We start from the raw sequence: 26,536 nt of genomic DNA, 5'->3' as shown, positions 1-26,536 counted from the left end.
AACAGAATAGAGACTTCAGTGGCCGCACACAACAAAGAATACAAACTTTAGAGAATCATCAAAAAAATTTACAAAACAAACAACTATGACAAACAGCAATAATATTTGGGAGGCAGGCAGAATCTGATTTCCAGAGTTACCACATTATATTATTTGGAATGACCAGTTTCAGTTTTCAAAAAATTATGAGACGCAAAATGACCAAGAGAGTATGGCCCATGTACAGGAAAAACGCCATCAATAGAAACTGTCTCTGAGGAAGATTACATGTTGGAATTACTAGAAAAATACTTTAAATTAGAAATTTTAAATAATTTCAGAAAACTAAAAGAAGCAGTGAATAAAAAATGTAAAGGAATTATAATAATGATGTCTTACTAAATGGAGAACATCAATAAAGGCTTAGAAATTCTAGTATTGAAAAATACAATAATTGAAATGAAATATCCATTAGAGAGGCTAAACCACAGATTTTGGAAGACAGAAGAAACAATCAAGGAACTTGATGATAGGTCAATTAAGATTATACAGTCTGAGGAAGACAAGGAAAAAAGAATAGAGAAAAATGAATAGAACCTAATAGACCTGTGGGGCACTATCAAGCATACCAACATACACATAATGGGAATACCAGAAAGTGAGGAGACAGATAAAAGGGCAGAAAGAATATTCAAAGAACCAATGGCCAAAAATGTCCCAAATTTGATGAATAACATTAATTTACACATCCAAGAAGTTCAATAAACTCCAAGTATGATAAACTCAAAGAGATCCACTTAAAGACACATCATAAAAAAAACTGTCATAAGGAAAAGACAGAGACAATCTTGAAAGAAGCAAGAGAGAATGGACTCATCATGTATAAGGAATCCTCAATAAGATTAAAATAGCTGATTCTTCCTCAGAAACCATGGAGGCCAGAAGACAGTGAATTGAAATATTCAAAGTGATGAAAGAAAAACACCTGTCAAACAAGAATTCTTTACCCAGTGCACAGGTCAATCAAAAGAGCTTAATAATATACAAATGATTATCTATTTTGGAAACATATGTTCCAGTAGTATATAAAGCAAAATATCAAAATATTGAAAGTAATTTTACCAGAATAGTGGTAATTAATGATGATTCTACTCCTCCTGCATCTCTAAATTGTATTTAATAATATGCATTTTTATTTGAATAACAATAAAAAATAAGAAATGTTACATAATACATCATAAAACAATAAGTTTGAAATACATACTATATTTTTTTCATATATTTTAGATGGAATATGGATGTTTTATTTAAAGGTATAGAAAGAAGATATCAAACTCAATATTCCTGCTCAACAGCTTAGTTCCTTTTCACTATTAACAAAATTCTACAGAAGTAATTTCATAGTATGTCATAACATCAGAATCATCACAGTTACCTGTGAGCTTAAATGAACCTTGTAGGGCTGGTCTTTCTGCCAAATATTGCTGTAATTTTCTGATAACAGTGGTATGTCTGGATTGTCATTTTTCACTTGATAAATTATGTGCTCAAATCCTGCTGAAGATTCCAACGGCTCGATTCCATAGCTGATATTTTCAAACTAAAGGAATCCCCTGAAAATGTAGAAAGCAATGATATAAAAATCCTGCAAATGATCCCATCAAAGCTATAACCAAAAATGTTGTGAGAAATGAGGAAACATAGTAAGGAACATGTTTAAAGGCACTTTCTTTTCCTAATTTTTTTCAGTCTACCATTAGTAACTGAGTCACCACATCTGCCTTAGTTTTGCTCACATATTAAAAAACTAAACATATTGAAAAGTATTTTCTATTTTCTGTATAGTAGTCACATTCATTCAAGATATATTAAGACCAAGTACTGTCTTGGAATCAAGATATTTGCTGAGAATTCCAAGAATAAAGTTCCTGTTCTTACAGAGATGAGAACAAGGGAAAGCAGGTTTATAGAGTAGATACCTAGAGAGGTTGATATCTATGAAAACCACAATCAGGGAATGCCAATTTTCTGAGTTGAAATGAGTAAATTCTGGAAATCAGTCAACCAAAACCAAAAGGGAGTTAGGGAGAGTCTTTTTTCTCTGCTTTTCACCCATCTTCTTCTGATAAACTTACCACCTTCCTCCTGCCACCATCAATGATGAAAATCACTCATCCCTGCCCTGTACTTCTAAGGGACCTTCTTAATTAGTTTTTTTTTTTTTTTAAAGATTTTATTTTTTTTCCTTTTTCTCCCCAAAGCCCCCCCGGTACATAGTTGTATATTCTTCGTTGTGGGTCCTTCTAGTTGTGGAATGTGGGACGCTGCCTCAGCGTGGTCTGATGAGCAGTGCCATGTCCGCGCCCAGGATTCGAACCAGCGAAACACTGGGCTGCCTGCAGCAGAGCGCGCGAACTTAACCACTCGGCCACAGGGCCAGCCCCTTAATTAGTTGTTTTATGTCTGACACTGGGTGCACCCAAACTGACAGCATACAGTATGTGCCTATTTAAATAACTAATTAATGTCATTTTCCATAACTATTTGAGATAACTGATAGATAATGTGACAATACTTAGAGAGATGTTCTAAAGTTCCCTTTACTGAAACCATCCCCTTCTGCACTGTGTCCTGAAAATATCTCCAGTCAGGATTCCCCAGACTGATTTCATTTGAATGGACACTAAGGTCTAGCTACTAGTACTACTATAAAAGGGAGGCCATCATAAAGGAAGCTTTCAGACTAGAATTCCCCTTAAACCTTCTACAGTTGTGTCAGCCAATGTTTCTTTTTTTTTTTTTTTAAAGATTGGCACCTAAGCTAACAACTGTTGCCAGTCTTATTTTTTTTTCCTGCTTTTTCTCCCCAAATGCCCCAAGTACATAGTTGTCTATTTTAGTTGTGGGTCCTTCTAGTTGTGGTATGCAGGACGATGCCTCAACATGGCCTAATGAGCGGAGCCATGTCTGCACCCAGGATGCGAACCAGCAAAACCGTGGGCCGACGAAGCAGAGCGCATGAACGTAACCACTCGGCCATGGGGCCGGCCCCTACTAAGTTTCATCTTAAAGTATGCCCTATGTTTTCCATGTATAAATGCCCTCTAAGATGTTATTACCTGAGTCCAGAACAGATGCTGAGTGTCGCAACTGAATTTGGAAAATCTGCAACATATCCTTGGTAATGGCAATGCATCTGAAAACAGTACAGAAAGGCAAATAAATACATTCTTTATGAATAAAACATGTATTGGTAAACATTACAGAAGACTCAAAATGTTAAAAGAGTTGAAAATAATAAGATTGTATATCAGATAGATTTACATTACAGAAGACTCAAAATGTTAAAAGAGTTGAAAATAATAAGATTGTATATCAGATAGATTTACATTACAGAAGACTCAAAATGTTAAAAGAGTTGAAAATAATAAGATTGTATATCAGATAGATTTATTAATGCAGATTTTCAGGGAAAAAATGTTTTTGACAACTCTACTTTGTACCACCTAGGTGCCCAAGAATATTCTCTCAGCCTGGGTTTCATGTCTATCACATGCTGTTTCTATGTACAACAATCAACGATATGACAGGTCATAATTATATAAAACAAAATATTTGTATTAAACTGCCAACATGGCACAAATGCATCCCAATAGTAATGCTTTGTCCACTTCAATAAAGAAGCACATAATAATAAACATCTATGACATCTGGGTCTTACCTTAAAATATGAAGACTCAGCATGCAAAGATCCATTTTCACTGTATGCATAACCCAAAAAGTTCTGGGATAAGAATGAGCTGAGAAAAGCAAAAATAAAAAATGTTTGAGTTATGAATTTAATATGGATATAAATAGTAAAATAATAAAAATGAACGTGAAATATATGATTCACATAATAATGTGCTTTAATTAGAGCAATTTTAATGTGGCATAACAGTTTAAATTCATAGAACTGCTGTATCAGAGAGTCCAGGCTTTGTTAACACTGGAATAGACTCCAAATCCTCTGTTAGATATTTGTGTGTGTGCCTGTTTATGTCTGCAGTCAACCAATATTTACTGAGTGCCTACCATCGGACAGATCCTCTTCTAGACACTGCAATACAGCAGTAAACAAAAGACAAAACCACTAGTCTTCATGACAGTGAGGGCCACACACTGCTACCACGTTAGATGGTGATAAATAGGCCTGGGTGAGGGAGATTGGTTGCAAAATGTAGATAAGATGGCATGAAAAGGCTCACTGAATAGACAAAGACATGAAGATAAGCCACACGGATCTGCATAGAAATGTTATTTCAGAAAGAGTTAGGAGAAAATGCAAAGACCCTGAGGGAGAACTATGCTTTGTGTATATAAAGAATAGCTAGGGGGCAATGTGTCTGGAGTGGAATGGGACTGAGGATGAGAGACAGTAGTAAGAGATGCTGTCACAGAAGTAAGAAGTCATTGGAAGTTTTTGAGCAGATAAGTGATAGAAACAGACCAACATTTTAATAGAATCAGACTGAATGCTGTGTTGAGAAGCATTCATAGGGCAAATAAGCAGAAGCAGAGAGTGCAGTTAGGCTGTTGCAGTCATTCAGGCAAGACAGGATGGTGGCTTGAACTAGGATAGGAGCAGTGGTGGAGGACAAATTCTGGATGTATTTTTGAGGTGGAAAACATGGGACTTAATAATCCATTGGGTATAGAGGAGAACAAAAGAAAGCTGTCAAGGATGACTCCAGGTTTTTGTTCTGAGAAACTGGAAGAATAGAGCTACCATTTACTGAGATGATTGCGGGAGGATAAATTTTGGAAGAGGATCAGAAGTACATTTGGGACATGTTAAGTGTGAGAATTCAGGTAAACAATTGGTTATCAAATAAGCAGTCAGAAAAAGGAATATGGTGTTCTTTGGAAAGGAATAAAGTAGAGATGTAAGTTTGGGAATAATCAATACATAAAAATATTTAAAGCCACAAGACTGGATGAAATAACTAGGTGACTGAATATAGCTAGGAGAAAACAAGATTCAGGAATAACATGATGGGGTATTCTAGGTTTTGAGAGATGAGGAAGAATCTGAAAATGAAACAAAATGAAACAAACAAAACACTGAGCAAGAGTAAGCACAACGGTGAGAGTCAAACCAGGAGTCTATGTTATTCTGGAAGCCAAATGAAGAAAGTATTTTGTGGAGGAGACACCGATCAGCTATACAAGATGCTGCCAATTGGTCAAGAAAAATGAAGACTGAAAAATAACTGGCATTTAGGAACATGAAGATCAGTGATGGTCTTATCAAAAAACTTTTTAATGAAGTTGGAGAGACATTAAAGTCCAACATGGGTTTCATTGTCATGAACTAGGTGAGAACAGTCATGAATTAAGTGAGGATAATTTTCTCCAGCCTTGTTCAACTGCAAAGATGCAGGCAGACAAAATCCAGGTGTTATAAATATATGCTTTCAAAGATGCAATCAGAGAAGGGGCTGTTTGACTTCATTTATATGAAATGTTGAGAAAATGCAAACTAGGAGACAGAAAGGAGACTGATTGTTGCCTGGAGTAGTGAGTGGAAACAGGGATTAAATGTGAAATGGCATGAGGGATCTTAGGTGGGGAATGAAAGTTCTAAAACTGATTTATGGTTGATGGTTGCAACACTGCATAGAGTTATTAAAATTATTAAATTATACACTTGAGTGACTTTTATGATATATAAAATGTGCCCAATAAAGTTGTTAAAAATAAATGCACATATAATCAATACATTCATAAAATGTGCACTGCTAGTTGAGTTTCCCACCAATAACCACTCAATGTGTAACTATGTTTGATTTCACCTGAGACATACTTAACTGCATACATACTTGCAGTTCTTGGGTTCAATGGCTTTATACTCAATTGAAGATTTACATATATGTAGTTTATTTCTTAATTTGAAAATAACAAGTGGAAAATTATATTGCAACATTGTTATAGATCTAATATTCAAGACCTACTGAATTCTAAATTGAAAAATAGACTGATTAAACAGTCTACATTACACTTCAATCCTGAATTTATATAATGCACAAAACATTTAAAAAGTAAAATCTAAGCTCTAAGGGAAAATCATATCTTACTGTTTTCTGAGATGCAGAGTGTAGTTTTCACCAATTGTAATGATATAAATCACCTAAAATAAAGCAAATAAAGATGATTTAGTAAATCAGAAATATAGACAGACAGGATTTTTCACCCATGTCAAGAAAAGACTCATTCAATCCACTTAAAAATTAATATATTCTTCAGAATTTATTTTTCTAAATAGTAATAATTTACTATTCTAATAAATTCAAGTTATGGTAATGAATTTAATGTGTATCAATGTTTTTCTGGGAAAGAAATGAAGACTACCTTTTGAAAAAAACATAATTTTAGCATTATTAATACTATATATAAGTTTTCTTTATTTAGAAAAACATACACATTTTCTAGTCAAGATGAATGAGACACGGTTGTGGGCTTACATTTTACACCAAATATAATGAAACAACAGCACATTTATAAATACATATATACATTCTACCATGCTCACCCAGAGCCACTTAATAATCCTCAACATATAATAGTGTGAGGAAAAAAGACCTGAGAGACGGAAGCCGGCGAGGAATGCGCAGCTCCAGGAAGAAGACCTCTAATCCACCAGCACTGAGCTCCAGCAGCGCTCTAGGAACAGGAGGGGGCTCTGGGGATGTTCACAGAGTGAGTCACTGCACTATCTCCACAAAGGCAGATGGGCATCTCTCCTAGGAAATGCACATCTTCTTTTCAAGACAACCCAGTTTCAAGAAAGATCTCAGATTTTAAGCTGGAACAGAGCCTGTGCGTTTGGGGAGAGGGCAGTGCTGCTTATGATTGGAAATAGCCAAGAACTACAGGGAACGCACACTCAGAAGATCAGATGCCTAATAACCCAGAACAGAGGCAAACCTTATCCCTGCCATTCCCCTAAAACCACTGTTATGTCCTCAGCAGATCTGGTGCATTCTTTCAGACTGGATGCAGATGAAAAAGAAAGTCTAACAGGATCTCAACTGCAACGCCAAGTGCACAATAAAAACAGTTTCACCTTTGAGGAATGTCAACACCAAGAAGGAAAGACAACAAATTCAACAAATGAAATTAATTACTCCTGAGAAAACTGTAAAATGCGTAAGACGGAACCTGAACATGAAGACATTCGATATCCTTAGAGAAGTAAGAGTCGGTATTATGCCCAAGGAGCAGAGATTAGGGGTACTGGAACACTATTTCTAACACTCAGTGAGTGTTTGTCACATGCCTAGCACTATCCTAAGTGGTTTACATGTTCCTTTAAAAACATTCTTACCCTCATGACAACCATAATTTTTATTTTGAGAAACAGAGATTAAGTGACTCTCCCAAGATAACACACGTAATGAGTATTAGAGCTTGGCAGAGGGGCTATGTGCTTTACCACTATATTAGACTGCTAACACATGAAGAAGAGCAGCCAGTGGTTATCAAAGGAAGAACAGACTATTATGAACTTAACCAATTATAGATCATATAAATGAAAATGTGAATGTCGATTTTTAAGTAAATCCTTATCATGAACAAGAGATTGGATATATCTGAAGCATGGATTGGTGAGGTTGAACATCAATGCTAAGATAGCTTCTGAGAATTAAACACAAAATGATTTCAACAGTGGAAGATCTGCAAGAACAAATAAGAGACAGAGAAGCTATTTCCAAAACTTCCAACATCAGCTAATAAGAATTTAAGTAGGCAAAAAGAACGATAACAAAGAGAGAGTAAAGTTAAGAAATATTACTTCAAAATTGCCTAGACATGGAGATTTCAGTATTCTCATTTCATGTGCTCATGAAGGGTCATAGAGGAAATTAAAAACAAAAAATTAACAAAAAGTGAAGGACCCAGTATAGTCAGTCATCATAATTCTAAGGAAAAACAAAATTGAAGCAATCACATTACCCAATGTCAAGATTTTCTATAAAGCTACCATAAACAAGACCGCATGGTATTGGCAAACAAACAAAAAAACCAGATACATTGACCAATGAAACAGAAAAGAGAGCTCAGGAATAGACCCACGAAAAATATAATCAACTGATTTTTTTAAGAATGTGCAAAGGTTATTCAAAGGAGAAATGACAGTCACTTCAACTGATGGTGCTGGGAAAATTGGATGTCCACATGCAAAATGATACTCAAAACACACCTCACACCTTACACAAACATTAACTCACAAAGGATCATAGACCTTAATGTAAAATGCAAAAGTATAAAACATCTAGAATGAAACGTCAGAGGAAACCTACGTGAACTTAGTGTTGGTGATAACATTTTGTAAATGACAGAAAAATACAACCCATGAATGAAAAGTTATAATAAATTGGACTTTACTTAATTAAAAATCTTTTGTTCTAAGAAAGACAATGTTAAGAAAATGGAAAAATAAACTATAGACTGGAAAAAATCTTTGTGACTCACGTATCTGATAAAAGACTTGTACCCAGAGTATACAAAGAACTTGTAAAACACAAGAAGAATGAAATAGACAACGCAGTTGGAAAAAGGGCCAAAGAGATAAACAGGCATCTTACCAAAAAAGATATACAGATGGAAAATAAACACATGAAAATATGTTCAACATTATTTGTCATTAGGGAAACACAAATTCAAACCTCAATAAGATGATACTGTATAACTATTGGAAGGGCTAAAATTCAGTAACCTCATAATACCAAATGCTGATGAGGATGTGGAGCAACAGATACTCTCATTCATTGCTGGTGGAAATGCAAAAGTACAACCACCTTGGAAGACAATTTTCTAGTTTCATAGAAAACTAGCAAATCTATGTAATCTTAACATACAATTCAGCAATCATTTTCCTAGGCATTTATCCAACTGATTTGAAAAGTTATGTCTACAAAAACCTGTACATTAATGTTAACAGCTTTATTCATAATTGCCATAAACTGGAAACAACCAAGATGTCCTTCAACATGGAAACGGATAAACAAACTTTGATACATCTATACAAGAGAACACTATTTAGCAATGAAAGGCATGAATTATCAAAGCATGAAACCAACCTGGATAAATTTTAATTGCATATTACTAAATAAAAGAAGCCAGTCTACAAAGGCTACATTCTGTATGATTTCAACCATATGACATTCAAGAAAAGGCAACACTATAGAGACTAAACAACAGATCAGTTGCCATGGGCTACACAGAGGGAGGGTAGTATAAGTGAATTTTAGGGAAGAGAAACTCTTCTGTATAATTCTGTAAAGCTGGATACAGGACATTATGCATTTGTCAATACCCATAGACTGATACAGAACCAAGAGTGAACTTTAATGTATGCAAATTTAAAAAAATCATTCCGAAGGTCAGGGATTCCCAAGTGAAGGGCAGATCATGACACAAGAATCTAACTTTATTACAAATGTATGACATTACATCACTGAAAAGGGTAGGGGACAAAATGTTCTGACCTAAGAAATTTTAGAAATAAGTGGAGATCTGTAAGACTTTATAAAGGCATATGAAGTCCACATGGCACTAGTCTAGTTGGTAAAGTCTTTTCCCACTAGTGTATGGGTTAAAAAATTCTGAAACCGCTGTCCATCTAGACTGCGATTTAGAACAAATAAATAACTTGGTGATGGACGATGGGAGTCAGATTTATCACTATTGGTCATGTAAGCAACTTCTGCCAAGGACGCACCAAAATGACAGAAAACAATTCTAAAATTGTAAATGATCTTTAACAAATTCATCCAAACAAAAGATACTTTTCTTCACCTAGTAACGCAGCGAGTTTACCACCTATGGATATGCTATGAATGAATCACTGTAAGATGAACTTCAGCAAGAAGAAAAGCGAACTGAGAAGGAAGGACAGCATGCAAGAAGCAGTGACAAGAATTCCATTGCTGCCATATTAGAAAAACCAGCACTGAAGGTGCTCTTCAGCTGCAAATAACTAGAACACTATACACAATGAATGAAACACATGCTTTATACACTAGAAAATAGGCAGTACAAGGTTGTGATCACAGAGAGAAGGGATGAAACTGAGGTGGGCACTACAATTGCCCTGGCTTTCAGTCTCAATGAACTTTCTAGACTATACTAAAGAGGAGGGATTCCCTTGATTCTATTAATGAATAAAATCATACACAGAACACATACATAGAGTAGAATTTCATGAGGCTGGGGGTATTAGTTTTCTATTGCTGCATACCAAACTATCACAAACACAGAAGCTTAAAATAACACACATGTATGATCATCTAGTTTCTACGGGTTAGGAGTCCATGTGTGACACAGCTCTGTTCTCTGCTGCAAGGTCCCGTCAAGCTGTAATCAATGAGTCACCTGGACTATATTCTCATCTGAAGGCTGAATTGGAGAAGAATCTATTTCTATTTGCAAGTTCAGTCAGGTTGTTGGTAGAATTCATTTTCTTGCAGCTATAGGACTGAGAGCTTTAGATTTTTGCTTTTGGCAAGGAGCCCCAGTCATCAACTAGAGGCCACTTCCAGTTATCTGCTTCTTGGCTGTCGCTATGGACAGTACACAATATGGCCTTCACAAGATCATCTGGAAGGTGAGAGAGTGTCTGCTGGCAAAGTAGAGTTTTATACGATATTAACAATGACAGGAGTGAAATTCAACGTTTGGCATATAGCATAATGCAATCAACAGAGTTAAATCCATCAACTTGGCCACATCCTATTGGTTAGAAGGAAGTCACACGTCCTTCCAACACTCATGGGTGGAGCTTATTCAACAGCATGAACACCAGAAGGTAAGAATCACTTCGTCAACCTATGGTCTCTGCAACACAATGGGCAAAGAACAACTGGGGAGCTGAGGAATAACTCCCACAGCTCACATAGTGCTGAAAGGTATTCAAGGTCTGATCAACCAGAGAAGAGAGATGTCAGTGAACACCCATGCCATTCTGTAGAAACCACAGAAGAATCAAATTTTAGTGTTAAGAAGAAACTGAGCTTGGATCAAATTTTAGTGTTAAGAAGAAACTGGCCTTAGAGTAAGGGCTACGCTAACGTTCATCCTAAAAACATTAAAAGCCAGCCTGAAATTGTCAATCTGATTCATAAGTAACTTAATTGCCTGCCAGAACAAAGTATAACACATTTTAAAGGAAAACCACAAAAGCAAGAAAAGAAATGAGCCAAAGAAAATTGGCAAGGTTAATCCAATGAAAAATAAATATACATGAGGGCATGAAGTCAGAAAAATGGCAGGATAAGAGGCTCCTGACTCATCTTCCTCCCAAGAATGCACTGAATATATAGCTTCACATGGATCAATTCCCTCTGAGAGAAATCCAGAAACTAGGTGAGAGACTCCTAAACATTGGAAGACTGAGAAAATATCCAGATTGAAACATGTAGGAAAGGCTGATACACACTCTCACCATAACACCCACCCCTGGCACAGTACCTTACTTTCAGGAGGGAAAACCCAACTCTCAGTTTCTCCCTCAGGACTGAAGTGTTTGGACCACACATCTAGCACCCCAGCTTTTAAAGCTGCCACAGAGGGACTGACTTCTAAATCACCTAGTTCAGTGACCCAATGGGGCTTGGCATTCATGATCCCCCAGATCCACATTAAACAAAGAAGCAGTTTTTAAGTAGGTGCATGGGTACTTCACATAGTTATCCACCTGGAATCATTACAGAGGAACAGGCAACAGTACCCAACTCCTAGTTTCTCCCTGGAAGGAGTTTGGCTTCATACTTTCCCAGTTGCAGCTTGAGGGTCCAGCTTCTAATCAGATAGCATGAGGGGGCTGACTGGGAACTTCCAAGTAGACTGAGAGTGCCAGTGGGCACTTCTCTTGCCTTCTCCCCATTGGATCAATCCAACAGTAAAACTAAGTCTTCAGCTTCTTCCTGGCAGGAGCTTTTCTACACATCTAGACCCTCAACTTTTATGTCTGCCGCCTGAGGGCCTGCGTCCCAAATCACTTAGTTCTGAGAGCTGACAGGGCTCCGGGAGCTGACGGGACACATAGTTAGTAGTCATCTGGGAGCCTCAATAGACATGAGCAAACTCTCTGTGCTTTCTCTCCCAGCTCATTCCAACTATAAAACTAAGTCTCCAGCTTTTCTGACAAAGGAGTTTGCCCATAAGTCTAGTGCCCCACCTGCTATAGCTGCCAGCAGAGGCTAAGTCCTAAGTCACCCGGCTATGAAAGTTAACAGAGCTTGGCATTTGTGAGTCCCCCAGGAGCACAGAGCACAACAGGTGGAAGAAGTAAAACTGTCTCTGTTTGCAGATGACATAATCTTATATACAGAAAACCCTAAAGACTACACCAAAGAGCTGTTAGAACCAATAAATGAATTTAGTAAAGTTGTGGGATACAAAATCAACATAAAAAAATCCGTTGTGTTCTTATACACTAACAGGGAACTCTCAGAAAGAGAAATAAGACAACGATCCCATTTACAATAACATCAAAAAGAATAAAATAATTAGGAATAAATTTAACCAAGGAGGTGAAAAAGGTATTCACTGACAACTATAAAACATTCACGAAAAAAATTAAAGACACAGATAAAAAAATATTCCATGTTTATAGATGGGAGGGATTAATATTATAAAATTTCCCATACTACCCAAAGAGATGTATGGATTCAATGCAATCCCTGTCAAATTCCAATGGCATCTTTTCATAGAAATAGAAAAAACAATCTTCAGTTTCATATGGAACCACAAAAGACCTTGTAGTTAAAGCAAACTTGAGACAGAAAAGCAAAGCCAGAAGCATCACACTGCCTGATTTCAAACTATATTACAAGGCTATCATAATCAAACAGCATGGTATTGGCAAAATAACAGACACATGGACAAAAGGAACATAAAAGAAAGTCCAGGAATAAAACCATTCATAGAGGGTCAGTTAATTTTCAACAGACTCCAAGAATACACAGTGGGGAAAGGACAGGCTCTTCAATAAATTATCTTGGGAAAGCTGAATATCAACAAGCAACAGAATTAAATTCACCCATTATCCTATACAAAAATCAACTCACAATTGATTAAAGACTTAAACACAAGATCTGAAACCATAAAACTCCTAGAAGAAAAGAAAGGGGAAAATCCTTGACATTATTCTTAGCCATGACTTTTGGACTTGACACCAACAGCACAAGCACAAAGTAAAAAATAGAACACTGGGACTACATCAAACTAAAATATACCTGCAGAGAAAGGAAATAATCAACAAAATAAAAAGGCAAGCTTTTCATTGCCTTAGAGAATGGGAGAAAATATTTGCAAACCAAATATCTGATATGTATCCAGAATATATAAAGGATTAATACGATTCAAAAGAAAAAAATAATTAATCCAATTAAAATGTGGGCAAATAATCAGAATAGACATTTTTCCAAAGAAGATACATGGATGGCCACATGGTATGTGAAAAGATGCTCGACATCAGTAATCATCAGGGAAATGCAAATCAAATCACGACGAGATATTATCTAACACCATTTAGGTTGGATATTATCAAAAAGACAAGAGGTAACAAATGCTGGCCAGTATGTGGAGAAAAGGAAATACCTGCACAATGTTGGTGGGATGTAAATCGGTACAGCCATTATGGAAAACAATATGGAGTTTCCTCAAGAAAGTAACAATAAAACTACATATGATCCAGCAATCCTACTTCTTGGCATATATCCAAAGGAAACAAAATCACCATCTCAAGAGACATTGGTGCTGCTGTGTTCCCTGCAGCATTATTCACAATAGCTGAGGTATGGAAACAACCCAAGTGTCTGTCAGTAGAGAACAGGTGAAGAAAATATGGCATATATATACAATGTAATATTATTAAGCGTCAAAAAAGAAAGAAATTCTGCCACTTGCAACAACAGGGATGAACCTGGAGGGTATTACGCAGGTGGCGTGTCAGGCAGGTGGTTCTGGCTTGTCCGGCAGGTGGTACCGGCGTGTCCGTCACATGGTTCTGGCATATCTGACAGGAGGTTCCGGCGTCAGGCAGGGGGTTGCTGTGTGTCTGGCATGAGTTTCCGGTATGTCCGGAAGGTGGTTCCCACATGTCCGGTGAGTGCTGCAGGCGTGTCCGGCAGTTAGTTCCTGCATGTCCGCGGGTGATTCTAGTGTCTCCGGCAGGGGGCTACGGCGTGTCCGGGACCTGATTCCGTCGTGTCCAGTTGGTGGTGTCGGTGTGTCTGAGTGGTGGTTCCGTCGTGTCCAGCAGGTGGTTCCAGCATGTCCGGCAGGTGCTTCCGGTGTGTCCGGGACCTGATTGTGGCATCTCCGGTGGGTGGTTCCAGAGTGTCCAGGTGGTGGTTCCAACGTGTCTGGCAGTTGGTTCCAGTGCGTCTGGTGGGTGGTTCAGTCATGTCTGGTGGGTTGTTCCGGCATATAAGCGGCCAGGTTCTGCCGTATCCAACATATGATTTTGGTGTGTCCAGAAGGTGGTTCTGGCGTGTCCAATGGATGGTTCCTGCGCATCTGGAAGGTGGTTCCGGCATGTCCGGCATGTGGTTCAGGCTTGTCTGGCAGTGGGTTCAGTCGTGTCCGGGATGTGATTCCGGCGTGTCCATGTGGCGGTTCTGACGTGTCCGGTGGGTGATGCCGGTGTGTCCGGCAGGTAGTTTGGGACTGTCTGGCATGTGGCTCCAGAGTTTCCCAGACCTGATTCCGGCATGTAAGGGGGGTGGTTCCAGCATATCGGAGACCTGCTTCAGGGGTATCCGGCAGGTAGTTCCAGGGTGTCCGGCACCTGGTTTTGGCATATTTGGCAGGTGGTTTCAGTGTATCTGGCACCTGGTTCCAGCATATCCAACAGGTGGTTCCAGCGTGTCCGGTGGGTGCTTTCGGTGTGTCTGGCATTTGCTCGTGGCATGTCTGGCGGGTGATTCCAGTGTGTCTGGCAGGTGGTTCCAGACTGTCCAGCAGGTGGTTGTGCCCTGTCCCGGACCTGGTTCCGGCGTGTCTGAGTGGTGGTTCCAGTGTGCCTGATGGGTGTTTCCGGCATATCTGGTGGGTTGTATAGGGGGCCTGGTTTCAGCATATCCAGCAGGTGATTTTGGCATGTCTGGCAGGTGGCTCCGCCGAGTCAAGCAGGTGGTTCCAGCGTGTCATTCAGGTGGTTCCGGCGTGTCAGGCAGGGGGTTCCTCTGTGTCTGGCATGAGTTTCTAGTATGTCCCAAGGTGGTTCTGGTGTGTCCGGCACCTGGTTCCAGCATGTCTGGCAGGTGGTTCTGGTGTGTCCGTCAGGTGGTTTAGGTGTGTCCAGCAAGTGGTTCAGGCCTGTCTGAATGTGGTTCCAGCATGTCCAGCACCTGGTTCTGGTGTATCTGACAGGTGGTTCCTGTGTGCCCCACATGTGGTTCTGGAGTGTCCATCAGGAGGTGGCTACGGCGTGTCCGGCACCAGATTCCGTCTTGTCTGGTTGGTAGTTTCAGCATGTGAGGGTGGTGGTTCCAGCATGTCCAGCAGGTTGTTCTGTCCTGTCTGGAAGTTGGTTCTGGCGTTTCCAGGACCTGCTTCTGGCGTATCCAGCAGGTGATTTCGGCATGTCTGCAGGTTGTTCTGGAGTGTCAGACAGGTGGTTCCGGCTTGTCCAGCAGGTGGTTCTGGCGTGTCTGGCAGCTGGTTCTGGCATAGCTGGAAGGTGGTTTCACAAATACTGCATGGTGTCACTTCCGTGTGATACCATCATCAGATTTCCACGTAGGATATATACATACAGGCTACTCATACACTCGTACAAACTACATCAAGACAAAGAATCAGACTGAAATAAAAAGTGCTCCAAAAATCATACACACAGGCAGAAAAACATATGTTAAGTGTTTTCAGAGTAATACTAAGGATGGCCTGAGACTTTTCACCAGAAAATGTGCAGGAACAAGATAAAACATTTGCATGTTTAGAGGTTAGCCCTGTGGCTGTGGTTAAGTTTGTGAGCTCCACTTCAGTAGCCCAGGGTTTTGCTGGTTCTGATCCTGGGTGCGGACATGGCAGGGCTTAGCAAGCCATGCTGAGGCAGCGTCTCACACAGCACAACCAGAAGGACCTACGACTAGAATATACAACTATGTAGTTGGAGACCTGGGAAGAAGAAGAAGAAGAAAAGAAGTTTGGCAATAGATGTTCACTCAGGTGCCAACATTTAAAGAAAAATGATTTACATGTTTAAAGTGAAGAATCAAAAAAAACAATAAGAAAACCCCACAAATGCTGAGAAGTTTCATCAACCACAAAGCTACACTAAAGGAAAATTTAAAAGATCTTCTTCAGGAAAAAGAAAAACAACATTACATGAAGCGTGATCACACAAAGTAGCAAAAAGCACCAGGAATATTAAAAAAGGGGATAAATATGTAATTTTCTTCACTTGAAATCTAAGGATAATTTACAATTTAAAAGAAAAATAATGATAACATTCTGGGGTTTATAACAAAGGGAGAAATACAATGTATGACAACAGCACAAAGAATAGGAGAATGCAAATAATATTACATCATTTGAAAATTCTACGTTATGTAACATTGTATTATATTATTTGAAGGTAAATCTTTGATAAACAAGATCCAAATGGTGAAACAATGATCAATCACTAAAAAGAAAACAGAAAAAACAATTGAAAGTAACAAGGAGTATCAATGAATATTCAATAATTCACAAGAAGTTAAGAAAGGAAGCCTTGACTCAAACCCACCCACTCAACAAGTCCCTGGGGCTAAGGGTGCAACTGGTTTTGCTCTGCAGACAATCAGCTCTGCCTGTCTAACTCTCTGCTTAACATTGCTGGGCTATGCAGCTTCTAGGTATTCTTTCCAGCCTTTATGATCAAGCAGGACTTGGAGCTACACTCAGCACTGAGCTGGGCTATGACTCAGCTCTCCTGCCTGGACAGAATGGGAGGGCCGTCTCCTAGCAGCCTCCCAGCTGTTCCCATTCAGGCTTTCTGGTCAGGAGAGGCCAGGAGCTATACTCAGCAATGGGCCAGGCCACCAAAAACTGTTAAAGCTAATCGATGAATTCAGTAAAGTCACAGGAATACACAGTTAACATACAAAATCATTACTGTTTCTATACAGTAACAATAAATTATCTGAACAAGAAATACAGTGGTCTCCCCTTATCTGCTGTTTCACTTGCCATGGTTTCAGTTACCTATGGTCAAGTGCGGTCTGAAAATAATGCTACATCACAATGCCCACATTATTCACCTCACTTCTTCTCCTCATGTAGGCATGGTATCATCTCACATCATCACAAGAAGAAGCATGAGTATAGTACAATAAGATATTGTGAGAGAGAGAGAGACCACATTCACATAACTTTTATTACAGTATATTGTTATAATTATTCTATTTTATTAGTTATTGTTAATTTCTTACTATGCCTAATTTATTAAACTTTTTCATACCTATGAATAAAAGATAGTCTATACAGGGTTTGGTACTATCAGAGTTTCAGGCATTCACTGGGAGTCTTGGAATGTATCCCCTACAGATAAGGGGAGACTATGATAAAGAAAAAGATCCCATTTACAATAAGATCAAACAAAGAAAAACTCAGGAATAATTTAAGCAAGGAAGTGAAAGATCCCTACACCGAAAACTACAAGACATTGATGAAAGAAATCAAAGACACAAATAAATGGAAAAATATCCCATGTTTATGAATTGGAAGAATTAATATTGTTAAAATGTCCATAGTCTCCAAAGCCATCTATACATTCATTGCCACCTTTACAAAGATTCCAATGATACTTTTCATATAAGTAGAAAAAACAATCCCCTATTTTGTAATGAACCACAAAAGACTCTGAATGTTCACATAATCCTGAGAAAGAAAAACAAAGTGAGAGGCATCACACTTCCTGATTTCAAACTATATTATAGAACTATGGCAATAAAAACAGTGTGCTGCTGGCATAAACAGACACAAAGATCAATGTAACATAAGAGAGCCCCAAATAAACCTATTCATGTGTGGTCAAGTAATATTTGACAAGAGAGCCAAGAATACTCAGTGGAGAAAAGACAGTCTCTTCAATAAATAGTGCTGGGAAAATGGAATATTATCATGTAAAAACATGAAACTAGACCCTTATCTTACACCACTCACAAAACTTAACTCAAAATGGATTCAAGACTTAAATGTAAGACTGGAAACCATAAAACTCCTAGAATAAAACATAGGAAAAACATTCCTTGCCATCGGTCTTCGTAATGATTTTTTGGAAATCACATTTAAAGTACAAGCTAAAAAATCAAAAATAAACAAGTGGGACTACATGAAACTAAAAAGCTTCTGCACTGAAAAGAAATGACCAACAAAATGAAAAGACAACCTACGGAATGGGAAAAAATATGTGCATTTTCTCTATTCATATATCTATTGATATATTTCATATATCTATTAAGGGGATAACATCCAAAATATACAAAGACTTCATACAACTCAATAGCAAAAACAAATAGTAATAATCCAATTAAAAAAATGAGCAAAGGACCTGAATAGACATTTTTTAAAGAAGATACACAGCCAACAGGTACATGAAAATGTGCTCAAAATCATAATAATTAGGGAGATACTAATCAAAACCACAATGAGCTATCACCTCACACCTGTTAGAATGTCTATAATCAAAAAGATCAAGAGAGAAATGCTTGTGAGGACGAGGAAGAAAGGGGAACCCTTCTCACTGTTGGTGGGATTGTAAATTGGTACAGACAGTATGGAAAATAGTATGGAAGTTGCTCAAAAGATTAAAAATAGAACTACCAGCAATTCCACTTTGGGGAATATATTTGGGGAAAATTAAAACATTTTGTTGAAGAGATAGGTGCACCCCCACGTTCACAGCCGTATTATTTATGATAGCCAAGATGTGGAAACAACCTAAGTGTCCACTGATGGATAAATGGATAAAGAAGCTGTGGTACATATATACAAGGGAATAATACTCAGCCATAACAAAGAAGAAAATCTTGCCATTTGCAACAACATGGGTGAACCTTGAGGACATTCTGCTGAATGAAATAAGACTAGAAGGGCTGGTGAGAGTACCTGGAAGCTGGGCGAGGCAGCAATGCTCAAGCCAAGAGACAGGCAGACAGAGTAGTAGTCTGCAGAGCAAAGCCAGTGGCCCTATTCAGCCAGGGAACTTGGAGCAAGAGTCAGCTTGAGTTAAGAGAACGAAGAGCTTTACCAGCTTTGGTGCCACTTCTCCAGATGTGCCCGGGCAAGGAAACTATTTCATAGCCCTGCTCATGGTGGAATATAGCCTTTAGCTTGCCCAGCCAGGGAACCTAACCAAAGCACACAGGAAGTTGCATGGCCCATCCAATAGCCCTGCCTACAGGGGCACTTGAACAAAGAGCACAGCCCATGGCTTTCCCCTCTGCAGAGCAAAACTGATGGCCTCACCTGTCCAGGGAGTTCAAGGCCCACTCTTGCCTGATTCTGGTCCCTAAACAATGAGCCATAGAAGACCTGGATACCCTCCTGCTGCCCTGCTGGGAAGTCAGGGCATCTTCTCTGCCTGCATTTTATAAAGAAAGCCCAGAATGCTTCACAAAGAGATTTTCCAACCTTGTCTTTTAGTCTGAGACTGGTTTGTCCTTTTTTTGCTTGCAAGACTGAATAATGGACTAGTCAGTATTTTGAGGGAATACTTTCAACCAGTTATTGAGCTATCTTTCTGGCACATTTTGGCCCATCTCTAACAGAAATATTAATATGCAAGTCTTTAATACCTCTCTTGAGATACTCCCATTTGGCTTCAGCCATCCATTTTCAGACCTCAGCAAGAACTGACATCATGTGAACAAATCGGTAGAGATCTAGCGGGTGGAATCCCAGATCAATCGTAAGCTCCAATTGGAATTTTGAATTCCTCAATTAAATTTTTGAGGATTCCCTTTAGAGTTTGAAAAGTCTTTGACAATGGCCCTAAGTTCACTTTTGACCATGGAGAATAAATGGTTATATCTGGTATTCCAGGCTCAGCAGAGGGCTCCCGTTAAAAGGCACTGTTTAACCTCCAACTCATCCTCATAGAGGGCAGGCAAACTGAGCAAAGGGATTAGTAGGCTCAGGGTATTTAGAGAGAGAAGAGTAGAGGCAAGGAAAAGTTGGAGTCCGTTAGTGTTTAGTTCTCTTTAGTTTCACCAGCAATATGATACTTAAGCTTTTTATTTGCCTTTTTGTAAGGAATCTTTTAAAGAGGCAATTTTTTTATTCATTCAGTCTCCTACAAGCTTCTCCACACCAATGAAAAAATGCAGGGTTTTTGGGAAATTCAGGACCTCTTTTTCTCTAGGACACTTCATAAAAGGATAAGCTTATCTAGATTAAAAGTTCTCCACTGTGGCCACTGTAATTCAATATTATCTTTGTTATCGTCAACCCACTTATTCAGAAAAGCACAAGTTTGGGGGTCATATCTTTTAGTTATATAGTTAGCCAGAGTCCCAAATGAAGGAGTCCCAGACTCTTAAGATTTGGAAGAACTTATTTTCCTTTTATTCTCTTAAAAAAATTTACCTAGCCTGAGGCCTCACTGCATGTAGTCCAGTGTAAGTTGGATCCAGTCCAACTCTGGACCCAGGCTAGAGAAAGAAATGCTCAAGTAAACTCAGAAATGTAATGCAAATGTGCAGAGCTGGGATCCTAAAAGTTGCATACCTTTGACACTCAGGTGCAGTGAGAAAGCAGTGAGCACAGTGGGCTCAGCGGGTACCTTCACCTGATTGCTCATTGCTCCCAGAGGGCACGGGGGCGAGGGATCTCCTTCCTGTCCCACTCCTAACACCAGAACTGTAGGAAGATAAGCTGAGGTGCATTAAATTCTGAAGAGCTGATTTGAGAAAACAACAATTTGAATCAGGCAGCATCAAAATCCCAAATGATTAGGGGCACTCTGGGGTGGGGCTAGGGCAGAGGTTTTTATCGCAAAGCCGTGGAAGCAAAGCAAACTATTTAATTGGCTACAGCTTAAACAGTTGCCTTATTTGGGAAAATCTAGTTATTTGGCTATTGATGATTGGTTGCTCTTGAGTTTCATTTTCTCAGATTTGAGAAAATCTAGTTGGCTATTTATGATTAGTTGTGCTTGAGTTTCGTTTTCCCAGATCCAAGTGCACTGACTCCACCTTCATTACGGTTTGCTTCTGCAGGCTACCACAGGCACTAGAGGCACCTCAGTCTACCGGCCTCCTTCCTGAACTACTCTAACAGTCTGTAGATAGACAGATGTACAACGTGAAGTCAACAACCAGCTGAAAGTTCTGCCTAGATGGCTCTTCCGAAACCACATCTTAAATTTAATAGAATATACATATATGTATTCTATCTTATACATATACATATATATACATACAGTATACCTATATATCCCACTTGTCTTCTGCTGTCATTTAGGATTTCAATACTTGCTTCACAGTGTAGCTTTGATTGAGGTCTAATATGACCTAACATAAATTAATTAAATAAAAGGTAAGAAAGAGAAAAGCAGTCTGATATTTAAGAGCTGAACTATCAGCCTTTGCTGTTGAATGTAAGTACTTTCACAGAACATCAACATCACACACACAGCCACTGTGAGAAAATTATGGATCTAAAAACAAGACTGTTTCATAATCATGTCTGAATACAAACCAAATATAAATATTTTCCAATCAGAAAAATTGACCAAATATACACTTATTGGGCTAACATGACTGCGAGTAGCTGTTGCTTTTTAACCAATTAAAGCTTCAGGGCAGTTCTAGTCTTCCCTTCTAGGTAAGACTTATGACACACAATCATAGAATTACCCATACTTCCTGATTGCATGCAAACCAGAGTAAAGTCCTGCTTCCTAAAACCTCCCCCAAATCCCCTAACACAAGCCAAAATCTTACAAGGCCTTTCTAACGCCCTTGTATGGAGATGCCCCATGCTTCCCCATAGCGTGTGTTCTGCCTCACTGCGATTACTAACTTGTCTAACCACAGGTGTGTTCACAGTGGTCTTCAGCAGGAAGGCACTGACAGGAGGAAATGAACTCACTACAAGTGAGGTCAGCTCTCCTCAGCTGAGCAGTTTCTTCCCAGTGTTATACTAACAACAGTACAATGGCTTCCACAGACATACTTAGAAGGCTGAACACCTTCTTCATAATTCCTATAATATCCCCAAATCCAAGCCATTGCTTTAATGGAATGTGTGTTATCATGACAAACTGGAAGTCCATGAGGAAGAATCCTTTATATGTTAATCAAAAAAAAAAAAAAAAGCAGAAGATGCAGGGTAATAAGGGAGCAAAGGAAGAGAACAAGAGAGATATAGGGAGGTCTACTCTAAGAAATAGAAGGAGAACATTAAGCATTCTCTATCACAGGAAAAAACGGCTTCCAGAACTCCATACACAGACTACAAAAAAAGCAGAAAAGTATCGAACACTTGATGTCCTTCATGGCAAAACTATTTCAAATCCTGCACAGTTGCTCTATGCTTTGTGACAGGCAATTTCAAATAAACAATTTGAAGTTTAAAGTGGTTATTCAATGACAGTGCACTAAGAGAAGTAAATCAGAAAAAAATAATAGAAGAAAATAAACTTTTATGTAAAGAATTTTTCAACAGAAGGTAGTTTACCTGTAATGGAACTGGAGTCGTAAATTAAAGATTAGATTCCATGTCCTGAAACTTGTAACGTTGACACCCTTAACATTTTTAATCCTCTTTGCTAAATACATACATATATTAGGAAAAGTAGGAGATATACACCCACTTCAGAAGGTTAATGTGAGAATCAAGTGAGCTTAGTATATGAAAATACAACCTCTCTAAGAGAAACTATTTTATTGAGATTTTCAAGTGTAATTTACATCTATTTTATTTTTATTCAAATTGTTAAGTAGTAGAACATAATCACGATAGGTGCCAATACTATATGCCAAAATAGAGTTAATGGATTCTAATTTTCTTACTTCCTCTTATTTCAAAAATTTTTCCTTCAACTTGAAAACATGTTTTCAGGGTTACCATAGATTGACCACACCACTTTAGCCACGTGGAAATCTAAATCCCTGTATTGTGCCTTATGGCTTGTAATATAAAACACTGTAACTGCCAGTTTGAAGTATTTTAATCAGGAAAATATTTGACTGAATGCCTTCAATTTAATCACTTTTTTATACAGCACATAAGCATTTTGTTCAACTTGTTTTTCCAGTTAATATTTATTTATTGTGCAATCATTTTCATCATAATCGGGCAAATGTGAGATTTTTATTTTTCCTTTTCTTTCTTCCTTTCTTTCTTTGGCCATTACTTCTACTAAGTCTGATGCTTCTGGGTCAAAATCTGCAGGTCTAAATTGTGCTCAAGACCAATTTCTCTGTCACTTAGTGGCCATTAACAAATTTTTATAAATTGCAGGCTAGACCATAGTTACATCCTTTTCATACTGAATTTTTTTCTATCAGCATGATTCCTGAAAACTGTTCAATATTTCTTGGAAATTGTGAACAAGTACATCAGAAGAGATGGAGAGATGATGGGATGGGGACAGGACTGAGCAGCAGACAGTGGGGAAGGGAGGATCCAAATGTGCTAAGAGACAATAGTACAGTGAAAATGTTTTGCTTTGCGGTTGAATAGAAATCAGTATGATCTGACTGTAATACAAAGTAAATAAAAATAGTCTTAACATTTTAAATTATACAACAAATATTCTTGGTCATTTACCTGCTTCTCTAAATCTTCACTCTCATTTGACTTTATCTTCCGTGGAACTGTGACCTGCAGGAATATCCCTTCAGAATCTGCAGTAAGAAAGTGGGTGTTTTTGTAACAATAATCGTCTCAGCAAAGCATGGGGTCCTAATCCTGAGTCCATGGGGGGTCTGAAATTGTGAGTAAACTTATTATATGTGCCCACCCTCCTTGGTCCACAGCTTTCACTAGATTTTCAATGGCACATTAAAAATGGCTAAGGTACAAACAAACAAACAAAAATTAGACATGGCAGTTCTACAGGACCATCCTGTTCGTTTGCAGAACCACGCTGGGGCCTGTTTCCCTCCGGACTCTGGGGAATAAGCTGAGGGCAGCAAACACCCCCCTGAATCCTCTGGCCACAGAGTAGGTGACCAGGAAGACCGGCTGCTTTTCAGCTGCTGAGACCGTGGACCCCTGATGCAGAGAGAGGACTCCTTGGCTGACATCCTCACTCACCTGGTCTGGTATGTGGGGTGGGGAGACGAGGAGGAAGGCACCAGCAGGGGATCCAGGAAGGGGGCTTAGGGGTCCCAGAGCTACAGGAAACTGTTCAGCAGGAAGAGCCCAGCCCTGCTCTGAAGCAAAAGGAGAAGGAAGTTCAGGCTGCTCTGGTCTTACCCAGGCGGGCATGCAGCTTTCCAAGCTCAGCGAGCAGTGCAAGGAGAAGGAACATGGCTGCGCCAGAGCGCAGGAAGCACGGCCAAGGTTGAAGGCGGTTGGCGGCTCTCAGGCTCACGGGCACGAGGCCTCAAGAGGACAGCGCACCAGCTTGGGCCCCTAGGCAAAGGGCTGCAGCTGCTTTCAGCCGCGCTGCTCCTCCTTAGGGATCCTGAGCAGCCGGGCACTTCCACCAGGTGGGGAGGGGAAATGCCAGACACAAGCATGTGCGATTGTGCACAGCCAGTTTGTTGGGGCCAAGTTTACATTGTTTAAACCTTCAGTAGTGACTTGGGGGGCAAGTAAGCATGATTAGCTTTTCTGGTGAAGTTCTTGGTAATTTCGTTTCTCCATGACACAGTTTTCTGCCATTTTTTATTTAGTGTGGTGGGGGAGAAAGAGGAAAATAGAAATGTTAATTTTTAGGAGAAATTTTCTACTTAAATCATGCTGATGACAATAGTTTATGTCTTTGCAAATAAAGAAAAAGTAAGAATATTGAACTTGATCTGGCTAAGGCAATTTAAAAGCACTTTTCTTCAGCTGAGTGCCTGTTCTTACAGTGTTCGATTATAATCGATGGAGGAGAGGGAAAGGAAACCTGAAGACCCAACCTAAGTGTATTTTGTTAACAATTACTTTAAAGCACTAAGGAGGCTGGAGAGATGGGAAGGGCAGCACGACAAATGGAAAGAGGAAAAGTGACACCACCGGAGAAGAAAGAGCAGGCAGTTGTCTGAATTTTCTGACAAATATCTGAAACTGCACAAAACCTAACTCAACTTCTATCCCATTCCTCACCCAAACCTTCTTTTATCCCAGTACACCCTATGACAAGGATGACTCGTGGCAGCGGTTGCAAAAATAAACTCTGGCCAGGTGTAAAACCTGGACCTACCAGGTAGTAGTACACCTGATAACACTGATCCTCAGAGGTTATCAGAATAAAGCAGGCCCGTGATCATAATGCCCCAAATGAGTGCAATGAGGATGACGGAAACTTAGGGAAGAATGAGTCCTATGTGTACCTTTTTACCACACAATTCACCCACTTGAAGAGTACAACTGAAAGATAGTAGGACTTTTAGTATCTTCACAGATATGTGCAACCACTACCACAGTCAATTTTAGTTTCATCATCTCAAAAAGACATCCTGTACCACTTGGCTATCACCAGCCCTCATCTCTGCTCTTCATCCCGCAGCCCAACTCCCAGCCCTAAACAACCACCGATCTTTGTCTCTAAAGATGTCCCTGTCCTGGACATTTCATACAAATGAATCATGTTTAGTGTTTCTGACTGGCTTTATTCACTCGGCATAATGGTTTCAAGGTTCATTCATGTTGTCGCAGTGTCACTGCTTCGTTCCTTTTTATGGCTAAATATTCCATTGTATGCATAGATCATATTTTGTTTATCCATTTATCAGTTGATGGACATTTGGTAAAGGAAACTCTTGGGCTCTGTGGTGACGTACTCCAATCCTTGACCCAGAAGCATCTTTTTTTATTGATGGAGGCTCCAAAGGTCCTATTAGACTCCAGGTAGGCTGATGGTTCCTCAATCCATGTAGAATGCTTTGAGGTGTCCAGAAGTGCACTCATCCAGTAAGAGGGAGATGGGGAGAGGGAGCACCGAGGCAAAAAAATCTTACCCAGAAAAGCTCAGTTTCAGTGAAGAAAGAGCAGCAAGTCGGGGTTCCCCCAAAGGACAAAGATATATCCTAGATCTCAATTTACATGAGGCCAAGGACGTATCACCTGGAGACAGAACAGTTATCTATGACCAGGAACTCAGTTTGAGCAATTCTTTGAAGATAGAATGGATGCTAGTGACTATCTGGGGGCTCTGGGGCTGGCCATACCTAGCAACACTTCCTCTCAATATCCCAAAGCCAGCAAAGGACAGGGCAAGGGAATCATGAACTATTGGAGAGGTGCCGACTGTAGGTGTCCTCTCTTGAGATGTGAGCAATTAGCATAGCCATCTGAAGGCAGGCAGTTAGCATGGGTATCTGAGGGCAGGCAGTGAGCATGGGCATCTGAGGGCAGGCAG

At 39.3% G+C, this 26,536-nt stretch overlaps 1 protein-coding gene across 1 annotated transcript; it reads right to left on the bottom strand.

The window, feature by feature from the left end:
- Positions 1–1,387: 1,387 nt before the first annotated feature.
- On the bottom strand, positions 1,388–24,496 carry LOC124231587 (disintegrin and metalloproteinase domain-containing protein 18-like). The gene is given in 6 exon segments (XM_046648369.1): positions 1,388–1,592; positions 3,099–3,175; positions 3,701–3,779; positions 6,096–6,148; positions 23,791–23,867; positions 24,442–24,496. Coding segments are annotated over 6 exon segments (546 nt in total).
- Between the last annotated feature and the right edge of the window lie 2,040 nt (positions 24,497–26,536).

This window comes from Equus quagga, chromosome 22 (genome assembly GCF_021613505.1).
Source record: "Equus quagga isolate Etosha38 chromosome 22, UCLA_HA_Equagga_1.0, whole genome shotgun sequence".
Classification (NCBI taxonomy): domain Eukaryota; kingdom Metazoa; phylum Chordata; class Mammalia; order Perissodactyla; family Equidae; genus Equus; species Equus quagga.
Note: the sequence above shows the minus strand (reverse complement) of the source record. Positions and strands in the feature narration are given on the sequence as shown.